We start from the raw sequence: 13235 nt of genomic DNA on the forward strand, positions 1-13235 counted from the left end.
ATATGCATTCAAATATGAAAATAAGAATAATAATAAATATACACTGTGTGTGATATGTAAAAGTATATTTCAGTCCTAGTATTACAATTTGAGTAATTTCAAAAACACACTTTAGCATTCCTCTCAAAGAAAACCGTTAAGAATCTTCTTAGCGAAGGGATGAGTTTATAATTTTGTTTTAAACTGACTATTGTTTGCATTAGAAATTCAGCAATAGTTTAAACAATTTCAGGTAATATCACACTTTAAAAACAACAATATTAAGAATTACGAAAAAGTACTCAAATTTGAACATATCGCAGATTTAAAATGGCTCCAATTATGTGGTATTCAAATTTGAAACATTTAAATCTTCATCAAATACTTGATTCAACATGTGCTCCTTTTTTATGCATTTGTGCTCATTTTTGAATAGGTAATAATTTTAAAATAGAGTATTAACCGAGTTATGTATTCATTTTTGAGCATGAAATAATTCAGCACACTATTTGAAAACATGGGTACTCATATTTGAAACAAAAGGTTTCAAAAAAATTTAAAAGCATCAAATTGTGCTCATTTTTAAAAACTTTATTTTTCTCAGTGATATTTATTTGAGCAGTTATTAATTTTAATTCCTTTGCTTATCGTAACCACATTATTTCACAAATATTTATGAGAGAAATGTGATTAGAACTTTTAAAAGGGACAAATGTCGTTCTTTTGCGGAAGTCATGTTCTCTTGCGACTTCGAAGTAGCAATGTCGTGATTAGGAAACTCTAAAAATTTATTTACCTTAAATTACACGATGTACCATCGTTCGTCTCTATGAATTGCTCAAAGACTTAAAGCCCAAGTCCCCGGCTCAAGCCTCAAGAAAGAATTGAAATTTTAAACCTAGTGTCAATCTTACTGGTCTTCATCTGAATCGATCATCCTCTCCATATCCGATGTTCGGTATCCTCGCACTTTCTTGGTTTTTTTGGCTCCAGCATCCCGACTTCGGTTTTGCTGATTTTGGGGCTGACCCTCAACATTCACTTTGGCAGTGGGATTAGTGATTCCCATGACTTGTGATGATTGGCGGAATGGATTGGTGTCATGTACCTGTTGGCCAGAACTTTGGAACAGATCCTGTTGATCTTGCTGAGGCTGGATGGGATCCGGCTGAAGATTTGCGGTTTCAGCTGACCCAGTCGTCAGACTGACCGCATTACCATTATTCATGACGAAGGTCTTGTACTGAGCCGTTGGCATCTCATCAAAAACTATATTTTCCTCATCTTGAAATGTGTCATAATCATAAACGTGCCGAAGCATCAGGAGAGCTGGAACATATGCAAGATTCGTTATAGCTATGAGCATATTCAGCCCTGTGAAGCCCAAGGAATCGACGATACCTCCAGCAATAATCGGGCCTATAGCATAAGCGAGGGAATAAGATATATCCGCTATGGCATAGATTGATCCGTAAACTGACACATATCTTGTATCCACTAGATATCCGAGCATTGGTAATAGGGAAGTATCCACTTGGGCTATGCCGAAACAAATTCCGGATAAGGGAACCATTAGTAACCAGTAGTTCGTGCAGAATGGAACGAAGATACTACTTATACCTTCCATGCCTAATCCAGTAGCGGCGATTAACCATTGATATTTGGGATACTTCTTACATAACTTCACTGTCGTGTAAACACCAAAGACATGCGGGAAGAACGCCGGAAGCCATATCATACCAGTTTGCCATTCTTTTATATCGCCCATCGTATTTTCCATCCAGAGTGTAATCGTTGGCTCTAGAAAAGCCAGTGAAACATTTGCCATGACAAGTGTACCAGCACAAACGAAAATGTATTTGTCAACAAATAGTTTGTATATAGGAGTTCCTTTTGGTCTCTCTATGCCCTGTTCTTTCATGGCTTCCTTCACGGGCCTCATTACGAAAAGCAGAGCAAAGCCATCTAGCAACGAAACCATGCTAAGAACGATAAAGGGGACTTCCTTCCCAGCGAACTCGTACAGAAACGCTCCAAAGGGAGGAGCTACCAGACTACCAAACGATATGAAGGCTTGAGCTATGCCGATTGCTTTGCTGCGCGCTTCGTCTTCGGTAAACCTGTCCGCAATCATTGCCAGTCCACCAGTGTCTGCGAAGGCTGATCCCACACCTTGGAGGCTCCGAGCAAAAAAAAGTACGCTGTAACTTTGTCCACAGGCGAACATTGCCGTGGAAATGAACATTATAGTAAGGCCTATCATCATCGGCGTGTCATATCCAATTCTATCAATAACGGCACCTGAAAAGGGGTTAATGAACAATTGCACAATTGCTTTCGAAGCAAAAAGCATTCCAATGGCCTCATCTTCCCCTTCGTACACCAGTCTGTCTTTTGTTCTTCTCCAATACGTTGCATTTAGTAACGACGTATTCGTGCGAGTACTGTTATCCCACACCATTCCGCCTTTCACAGTATGCGTATGCCATGCTCCAATGTACCTCAGGTAATCCGGTATGATCGGTACAATTACCATGTACAGCATGTTATCCAAAAGCAGGGCAACACACACGATGGCCAGCACGATCTTCCTCTGGCTTTCCGGTTGCTCCAGTTTTTCGTTTACGCGGCGCCAAACCTGCGCCACGTCCAGATTTATAACTGGAATGACAAGCATGTTGTATATATCCAGTGATGCACACAATAAAACTTATTCCAAGAGTTCTGTCTTATCCAAAAGTCATGTCTTGCTGTTGAAGTTGTCTGGAACGCGCATTTAAGGATGCCATATTGATTGCTAAAGGATTTAATCAATTTTTTACTACTGACTCACGCTTAGGCAGGTACAGAACAGTTTAAAATCCCTCTCAGAATGGAGATAGGGTGTTGCAGACACCTTTCTTCTACTACGACAGGGCACTTCTGGAACGTGGCGTCGGACACGTCATCATGGCATCGTTTTCCCTATCCTGCAGCCAGTCAAGACGCCTCGAACCCTTTAAATAGAAATAAAATTCGATTAAAAACTAATCGAACCAGTATTACGGAGTGCATATCAAAATGTTTATTTTACGTAATATTTATCATTTTGATATATTTGGCCACAGGCTAGGGAAAAAGATCCATCACAAATAATGTATCTTCAACTTTTTCACACATACTTTAAAAATGCAGTTTATTCTCAAAATACTATTAATAAAAACTATCTTTAAAAAATAAGAGTATTCTTAAATGAACTGCAATCGCAAAATATTCAAAATATGAAATTGATAATAACCATTTTTACAAAACATTGACTCATTAAATTCAATCCATCTTCAAACTACTTGAACAAGCATCTTACTTAAGCAAAATTTATTAAGGTACTAGCTGCGTGCCCGGCGTTGCACGGGCTACCTAAAAAATGTAAGAGCAGTCCAGTTGATGCTTTTGTAGTACACTGACACTAGTTTCTAACGCGTTAAGGAATAAATAAATGCGCGTAAAGCAAGGTTTGCAAAACACCAGTAAAACATATTTTTGCCAAAACACCTCATCAACGTTAATAATCGTTATCAATGATACAAGTTATGAGTACATTTTCAGTCAGCACAAAAGGGGAAAATATATGCATTATCAACTATAATCTTTACTCACGTTAAACTGAATTACATCTGATAGACTATATCGGAAATATTTATGCACAATAACAATCCGCTTTTTACATAAAATAGTCTACTATCCGGCGTTGCCCGGGTGTTTATTAATGCAACATATCACTCAGATAAATATTTGGATACATATTCAAGTTTTCTTTCACAAGTATCCTCGTTTAAACAATTTTGAACGTGTTTTCCTCTCTTTCTAATAGTATTTCATACCACTATTGATAATAATGAAATTAATAAATGGGCAGATTAAAATGATGGTTGGTAAATAAAGCATTTTACAAATTTGAGTTAAGCAATTATTTTATTATATTTATTGAGTTCCTCTTTCGTTTCTATGAATCTTACCAGTTGCACAAAAGAATACTAAAATATATTGGCCACTACTAGCTTTTCAAAATTATCCACGAAACTGAACTGTTGTTCAAGTGAGAATTGTAGTGGTGTAAGTCAGTTTCCATACCCCTGATTGAACCTACCTTTTAACTTTTACAGTTATTGCATGTATTAGACTTTATTTCAGTAAACTCATCGTGAATGTATTATATTGACATTGCTGTAACTCATTCAAAGAAACTTTAAAACACGCTATAAGTAACTTTTGTTAAAAGTTTATTCTTAGCCGAACAGCAGTACTCGTACCATTGGCCGAAATAGTGTAAGACCCGTTGTTTGGCAACACGCTTCACCTAAAATATTACGTGTCTTTAAGTACAAAAGTAAAATAATCAAAGAAAGGATATAAGTAGCTGTAGAATGTATTAGATACTAAAATATATTTAAAAACACATAAGATATATATAAATAAAAGAACATTATTTTTTTCTTTTTTGTGTAAATTTTGTGTTTTATTGACTCTTCTTTGCAGACGAACAATTACTATTAAATTAATTCTTTCTCATTATTTTTAAGATCGCAACTCATATGGACTTCAATGGAGAAGTTCAGCTTGAAATTAGTTTTAAAAATTAGTTTTAAAAATTAGTTATTCTAATTAGTTCTCTTTTGACGATAAAATAAAAATAAAATGAGGTGGGAAACGCCTCCCCATCCTAACACAAGCATCTTTTTCTTTAGCTTATTACATTTGAAATATATCTGGTAATGCTTCATAAAATTTTTAATATATAATGCTTTTATTGTACATAATGATATTAATTTATAATTTCTTTATTTGATTTTATAATCACCGCCTGCACCGCCTTCGTTGTCTTTAATCTAGCGACTTCCTTTTGTTTGCTTATTAATTACACTAAAAAGCATAGGAATCAAAATTTATATATTAAACCAAATTTAATTCCTGCATTTAAGTATACTAACAAGCAAGAATGAATAGAAAACAGATAAAGTCGATTTTAACATCTCCCCAGTTAAAAGCATTGGTGGCACAAACGGCAAAGCGCGCTGCGGTTTGTACATGAATGCTTTTTTAAAGAACTGGAACAGAAGGTCTCGGGTTCGAGCCTCAAAGGTTAAGAGAAAATTTTTCTAAGTCCAAAAAAATATATATTTATTAAATACGTCGAAAAAAAAAACACATTAAAATAAATAATTTCATTTTGTAAAAATAGATGGCGCCACAGTCCTATCAATGTAATACGAAATTCCTAAACCGAAACTAAAAGGTGTTGCCATCCCTAATCTATAAACTTTTGAGTTTTAAAAAAAGTACTTTTTTCAACATTAACACCTTAACAGTGCTATAGTAGTTCCATATTTCACCGCTAGGGGGCGTAGAGTTGAAACCAAAACTAAAAACTGTTGCCATTCTTAAACTATAAACTTTTTATTGCAACTCAACTCTACTCAAAATACGCCTGAGGGTAAAACAACTCAACTCCACTCGAAAAACGCCTGAGGACAAAACAACTCAACTCCACTCGAAAAACGCCTGAGGGTAAAACAACTCAACTCCGCTCGAAAAACGCCTGAGGGCAAAACAACTCAACTCCACTCGAAAAACGCCTGAGGGCATGCCTGGGGCGGGAGCGTGGCACTCCGCCTGCACCGCCTGCGCAGCCTGTGTTTTGGAAACTGCATTTTTATACTACTCACACGCATACGTACACACACCTACAAACTCACACACCTACAAACTCACACTCCTACAAACTCACATTCCTACAAACTCACACACCTACACACTCACACACCTACACACACACTTGCGCACACACACACACTCCTACACACACATACACATACTCGTGATTGCGAAAAACATAATTTGAATTCCAGATATCAAAATTCAAATTAATTTTTATTTTTATTTATTTATTTATTTATTTATTTTATTTTATTTTTTTATTTTTTTGTGGTTGTTCGAAATAATGTTAAAATGACTTACAGACAATGGGACGGGAGCATATTGTGACTCTACATTTAAAAGAAATCTTTTTAGGGAATTAGTACTCTATTTGTAACTACTGTCAATGTATATGGTTAACTGCACCAGTGTTATCATACCGTAAAATCTTAGGGTTAGTGTATGTTGTGGTGGTTTTGTTATTAGAGGCATCAATATCTAGTTCGAAATAAATAAACCTTCAGGTATTTAAATTAAGATCGTGTAAGAAAGCTAACTAAGAATTTAAACAGTAATAGTGTCTGTGTCGTGGCCTCTTTATGCGAAAAATTCATCTTCAGCGATCTGTCTTCGGTATCTTTCGTGTATTTAATTAATATTAGTATATTTGTCAATGCAAAATGGTTGCTTTAAGAAAAACCTCAAAAATGTGAATAAAAAGAAGATAGAAATGAGGCTAAAAGGAAGTTTTACATTCAATAATGAATGAAAAATATTTATTTCTATGGATTTAATATTTAAGAAATTTCTCCAGTGTCGTTCCATTTCATTCTTTTACATAATTTAAGGTAGCTCAAACTGAATATAAACGCTTACCCTAAAGTGGCAATTATAACATTAGATTAGTTTTTACTCCTTCTTCTCGAATAAACATATCAAATACTCCTGACTTTACAGTTTATGTGCATACAATATCGCAATAAACTGTATTACAGTCATTTAATTACTGTATGATTTTACTGATAACACCGATTTATATACAGTCGGATCTCAATAACTCGAAGCTTATAACTCGAATATTCCTTTGTCTCAAAGTTTTCACTGGGTCCCAAACTTTTGAGAATGTTGTGGGAACTTCCTATAACTCGAACTACCAAAAGCTCGAACGTTTTAGCCGGTTCTTCGGGACTTCGAGTTATCGATAGTTGTCTGTAATAGTCAACGATTAACAGTTATTTTCATCTGATAAGTGTGAAAGTAATTTTAAATGCCCAAGATATTCATACAATTTGAGTGCAGTATCACAATGTGTCCTGAAAATTCATTTTAAAGATTTTCATAGAAATGCTGTGGTATAGTCACTTTTCCAGGAACCCGACTTTGGAGGTAATTTTTTTATTTTCCTACTAACACATCAAGCCTAATTTTACTCCAGAAGGCCATCTTAAAAGGCCTTCACTTCAAGGCTCCCTTTCGTAGTGGCAATGAATTTGCGTTCGGAAAAAAACTGATACTCTCTCTTCACATAAAAAAGAGCTTGAAAATTAGGGTTTATGTGAACCGGTAAATAAATAAATAGCCTTACAAGAAGTTTGGGAGGGAGGGGTACGGTTGCAGTGAGAGAAGCGAAATGGAGCCGTTAAATGCTCATGAGGCCACGTTGCACGTGCTAAGAAGAACCACGCGGCTACGGGCAGTAATGGAAGCCACCACTCAGGTTGATTAGAGGCGTCTGCAAAATGCACGAGAGCTTTCAGGGGCTGTCTCCTAAATCTTTCTGAAGTTCCAAACGTTCCGTTCGGCACCTTTTCTAATAAGTTCTTTTGATTAACTCTAAATTCATTTCGGTTAATGAGTTTAGAGTAATTGCTTCTGATGTTTCTCCTTACTTTCTTGCAAACGTTCCAGATCGAGAGGATCTGAAAATTTGCTCGTTTTGTTAAAGCTGAATGAGGCAATACTGTTTCTTGGTGTTTTAATGTACTTTCCTAAGGACGGTTACGTAACATACTTTTTTTCTATTGTACATTTAAAAAGTCATAATTTATGCATTTGAGTAAATATTACTTAAAAATGTTTTAAAACAATGCACTTTTTCATCGGTTTGGAAATGTTTAGGTAAAAGTATATTATATTCCCGTATCATGATCATAATCTGGCCACGGATTATATAGAATTGGCATAAGTCCCGTCAAGACGAGTCTATCTGAATGAGGGGAGAAAGTAAAATTTTGATGCCCGTGTTCCGCTCATTTGAACACGAATCTGCTTAATTTAGAGGCTAACATACATCCGCAAAATCTGGTATCCCTGAAAAATAATAGATGCGTCCATTTCCGCCAGTAAACCGGAAGTTTGCCTTTCCATCTAATCGGTGGTCAGACATCGGTGGTACATCGTCGTTTCAAAGCAACAGTAGGATTTCTTACTGTTATTCTTGGGATTATATATTTTACTGTTGCTCTAAGGTGACGAAATATCAAGTTACACGATTTTACTAAGTCCCTTTGCACTAAAATAATCCTCATGCAGATGAAAGGATCTCTGCAGTTGCGGTAAAGGGAATGCTATTACTAACGAGAATTACAGGTAGCTGGAAACACCTGTGAATAAAAGTGACATTTTTGAATGTTCTTCGTATGTAATGAAGAATAAAACTAGATATCTGTTTTTTTTATAAATAGCAATGTACATATTCTGGTAGTATATGGTGGATTAACTAAACTTCTGGACGTCTTGGATTTTTTTCAAGCGCGTGAAACTTCAGACCTCTCAAATTTTAAAACAGGCCAAATGGTTGGAGCAAGTCTAGCTGAAGCAAGTGTAACTGAAACATCTCAACTTTTTGGTGTTTCTAGAGGTACAGTATCTAAAGAGTAGGGCCGTGGTAGCCTGATCGGTAGGACATTGGACTCGGGGCCGGAGGGGCTCGGGTTCGATCCCCGCTGGTCGAAGACCCACCGTCGTCATTAAAGGGGACTGGGCGACGTTAAATATGCTCGTGGTCTCAATGTCCTCCAAGTGAAACGATACCTCTGGGGTGCTAGTACTAGGTAGCTATTAGCTCCTGGACTAGTTCTAAATTCTCATTAACTGTTCTATCCGGTGATGGTGCTGTCATCTATCGGTATATAAAATAATGGAGGCAAGGCACTTAGTATGCAGTCCTCGACATAAATACAGTTGTAGTCAGTTGTGACTCTTGAATAGAATAGAATAGAATAGTATCTAAAGTCATGACAGCATACACGCAGCGCGGTAAGACAAGCTCGGCAAAGCAAAATAGTGGACGGAAAGAGAAGCTTAGTGAAAGAAACCTACGGTATTGAAGAGGATTGTAAAGTCTAAAAGGCGAACAATATCAGCAAAAATGACCAGAGAACTTAATCACCATCTGGATTCACCAGTGTGAGTGATTAGAGTCAGAAGACACCTTTAACAACAGAAGATTTATGGCAGAGTAGCGATTCCCAACACACTTGTCACAGAGTGTTTCCATTATTTTGATAACTACCCGTAGCTTTATTGTTATTATATGATCATATCTGGGTTTTTTTTAATCCTTAATTATGAAAACATTCGGTTTCGGGAAATGAGACACTTCGTGATCCTCTAACGTCCTTTACGTATATTATTCGTAATGCTCAGCCACAAAATTCAACTCTAATAAGAGTTAACTTTGACAATAGTAAGAAATAATAATAACACTACCGTAGGCAGGTAAAGGGCAGAATCTGCAGGAGTGAGATTTCGAGATAGTTGAAGAAACGCGTTTTGGATTTAATAGGTTAATGTTGGAATCTGATGATTTTTTCCAAAACCAAATTAGCAAGCTTATACAATAAAGCTAGCCTACAATAGATGCCCCAAATGCAACAAAATTGAAAAATTTGTAGTTACGGCCCTTTACCTGTCCACGGCAGAATACTTGATTGTCTTTTTAATATTTATATTAAGAGCAATCCCACAGTAACAGACATATCAGTATTGCACTAAATTCCAAACACATTATTATCTTTTTTATAGTAAGTTACCGCCCTAAGCCAGGGCTAAGGCATAAATACTTAAAATACACCGCCAGCTCAGTTATTCCATCCGAGGACTGCAGTTTCGTGCTTTTTAGCACTCGTCAGCCCGAAATAGGAATTACCTGAGCTGGAGTCGAAAAACCTCTTAAGGGAGCCAAGAGAACCAAACAAACTGGTAGCAAATGTAGAATTAGCACACCAGTAGTAACTTACTACAAAATACTTTATATTACTTTTTGTAGTAACTTACTACAAAATACCATGCTTTGCCATCAATTTTTGAGTTGAACCGCACCTTTGCTGCGGTCACTCATCTGGTGTGCTAATTCTACATTAGCTACCAGTTTGTCTGGCTCTCTTGGCTCCCTTAAGAGGTTTTTCGCCTCCAGCTCAGGTAATTCCTATTCCGGGCTGACAAGTGCTAAAAAGCACGAAACTGCAGTCCTCGGATGGAATAACTGAGCTGGCGGTGCATTTTAAGTACATTATTATCTTATTTAATTACATGAAATTTGGGAGGAACATGGATTCTACTTCTATATAATGCGATTAAACTTTTAGGATTTCCGTAAACAATATTTGAATTATTTCTTTGTGTCTGTAACTGACGTATCTCATAAGATACGTCTGTTACTACTGAGCCTAAAAATATTATTTAAATACAAAATGTTTCTAGAAACCTCCAAAATTTAACTGCATTACATAGATGTTATGATCATAATAAAGCTCATGCAATGAAACAAGAATCTAGTCTATTCCTAATCTTTTTAGGGTTTTTAGTGCAGCAAAAAATAAATTTGTCAAAATATAATTTCTCTTAAGCAAATTTTTCAGTCAATGAAATATCCGAAAAAGAAGAAACCCTTAGAACTTTAGACACTTCATTTTTGAAAACCAAAAAATCAACATTTTATACTTACTTCAAATAGATATCTTTTATCAGTTACATTTCCCTAAACTATGAGGAGTAAAATCACTGATTTCTTAAAAAAAAAAGATCACATATTTATCAAATTTAAATAAAACTTAGCCGATCATGACACAGATGTATAAAACTTGAAATCTAAATTTTAATACGATGTTTTTTTGTCCCCCCCCCCCTCAAATACGTAAATTCCGAAATTGTCATGTGTTTTTTTTTTTTTTTCAGTTCAATCACCATTTACACATTTGAAACAAAGAAACTACACTAAAAATGCTGTAATTTATCTTTCAACTTTCGTTGTATTTTTCGATTACCGTAGCTGTAAATCCATATGAAAGTTACTTCATACAGTAAAATCAGAAATTTTTTTATCACGTGCCCCATGTAACCAATAAGAAACGCTGCAACGAATTTCTACAAAGCCAAGCTACAACAGCAAAACGTTATAGTATGAGTAGATATTGATGGCGTCGACTGGTTATCGATTTTGTCTTAGTTTTTCAAATACGTTAAAGGTAAGTTATTTATGTTTACATAATGAGGTATTGTTCATTTGTAAATTGCTGAGCTTCATATGTTTGTTTAAAACAAACTTTTTATTTCGCTATTTATTTTCTGAAAGAATCATAATGTGAACCATTTAACGTGTTACAAATATAATCCTCATATTTTGCTATCGATTTCAGAAAGAACAAATATTCCCAACTTATGGATCGTAATCACACGGCATTTCTTACGAATTCTAGAAACTAATTCTAATTAAAACATAAAAATTTCACCAATTTACTTTTTTTAGTTTTCGCACTTACTTTTCATTTGAAAACATCCAAGTGATTTTTTTCTTGCTAGTAGTGTTTGATAGATTGTAAAGGCTCACGTGATCGCCCTCCAGCGCATCAATATTCGGCTGAATAGGCCAAAAATGAATGAATTGCAGGGAATAGTATGGCTAAAAGTGGGTTTTTTTAGGACAACAATGGTGAGAGGGAGGGGGAGTACATACAGTTTGAAAATACTAAAAATTTGTTAACATTAAACCGACAGTTAAGCCATTGACCTAAATGAAAAAAAAAAAAAAAAAAAACGTAAATAAAGAAGAAATTAACAAGAAAGGGGTTTTTCATCACATATTGTGCTTTGTTTACGTTGCTTTTAAATTTTAATCAAAGAGCATTGTTGATCATTTATCATTGATTCAGTTTTTTAAATGTTACTATATTTTTCTTATTTGTTTATTTAGTTTTGCTCACAATTTTGTAACCGACATTAGAAATATGTTATACTTAAACGTTTAAATATTTTCAACTGTCAGTTTGCTGTTTTATTATCAGAAATTAATTAAAAAATAAACGTGTGGGTCATGTAAGCTGCCTTCGTGGGTCAGTATCTGACCCGCTGGTCATAAGTTCGCCACCACTGCATTATGGTATAATCTGCAGGTGCTATGCCGATCACTATAATAAGAATGGGATTCGAATCTGCGTCTATGGCGCAGGTGCCTGCTCATAATTTTTTGTTCAACGAACCATTAAAACTTTCGAGGTATAAATTTTCTTGGCATATAATAACTATTTTATGAATAATTAGTTTTATTATTTGTTACTTTTCATAAATGTGAGTGTTATGATTTGCATTTAACGTAAGAACATAGTAAAGCAGAAAAGTAATACTTTGTGTGAGCTCAAAATAAATGCGAGAAACTGTCTTCTAAGCTATCTCTGTCTGATTATTAGAAGCAGATGGTGTAAACATAGCACTTATGTTTTGAAAGATAATTTCAATCGGTTTATGAAACATTTACAATCAGAAAACGAAAAATGTTATTAAAGTTTTAATTCAAAACATGTTGGAGAAATTGTAAGTGAGCTCTGTTGCAGTTATTTAAAAAAAATTGAATAATACGCAATCTCACATCTACAAGAGCATTGTCACAACTCAAAAAGAGGCCATTCTCGAGCAGAGGCAAATTGATTTCAAATAGCTGTAAGTTGTGTCGTAGTTACTTAAAAAATAGCTGTCAGCTTTTTCGGTTCCATTCTATCACATTATAGTTAGATTTACAAGAAATCAACTTTGTTGCGCCGCACGGTGGGGCAAAAACGCCGAAAAGCGCTTGTAAGTGTTTTTAAACCTCTCTCGCTTGTTTGTTTACACAGGCATGTTATAATGGTATTTTCTCCATTTTTGTTTGGGCTCAGGATCCAAAGTTCGCAGGTTTACGCAGCTGATTCCCTTTCAGGGTCTTTCTACAGACCATTTATGACTCATTAATATTAATTTCTAAGAGGGCATAAGAGGACATTTGTTTGTGGAGTGATTTGAAAAAAATAACTTTGAATTCCGAAGTCTGATTCAAACCAATTTTTGGTTTGAGAATTCTACTCATTTTTTTCGTCCTATTACTATCGTTGGACACGAGAGAAATTAAATATAACCGCCTATAATAAGAAAAAAAAATTATCGACTGCTTAAAAGCAATTTTTGTAAATTCCCGCACTCATTGTTCTTCAACTTTCTAAAGGCTCCCTTCATCTTTGTAGTGGACGAAAGGCTCTAAAATTCCAGATCTGATTGCCTATGAGGTAGGCCTTAGCAAATTTATTAATCCTCAATAGGGAAGTATTCGATTT

The 13235-nt window shown here is 35.3% G+C and overlaps 1 protein-coding gene across 1 annotated transcript; it reads right to left on the reverse strand.

The window, feature by feature from the left end:
* Positions 1-889: 889 nt before the first annotated feature.
* Positions 890-2656, reverse strand: LOC129227365 (vesicular acetylcholine transporter-like). Its single transcript, XM_054861912.1, has one exon. It carries the CDS (start codon positions 2654-2656, stop codon positions 890-892), a length of 1767 nt encoding a protein of 588 aa, XP_054717887.1.
* Positions 2657-13235: the final 10579 nt, after the last annotated feature.

The sequence above is a fragment of the Uloborus diversus genome, chromosome 8, assembly GCF_026930045.1.
Source record: "Uloborus diversus isolate 005 chromosome 8, Udiv.v.3.1, whole genome shotgun sequence".
NCBI classification, from domain to species: Eukaryota; Metazoa; Arthropoda; class Arachnida; order Araneae; family Uloboridae; genus Uloborus; species Uloborus diversus.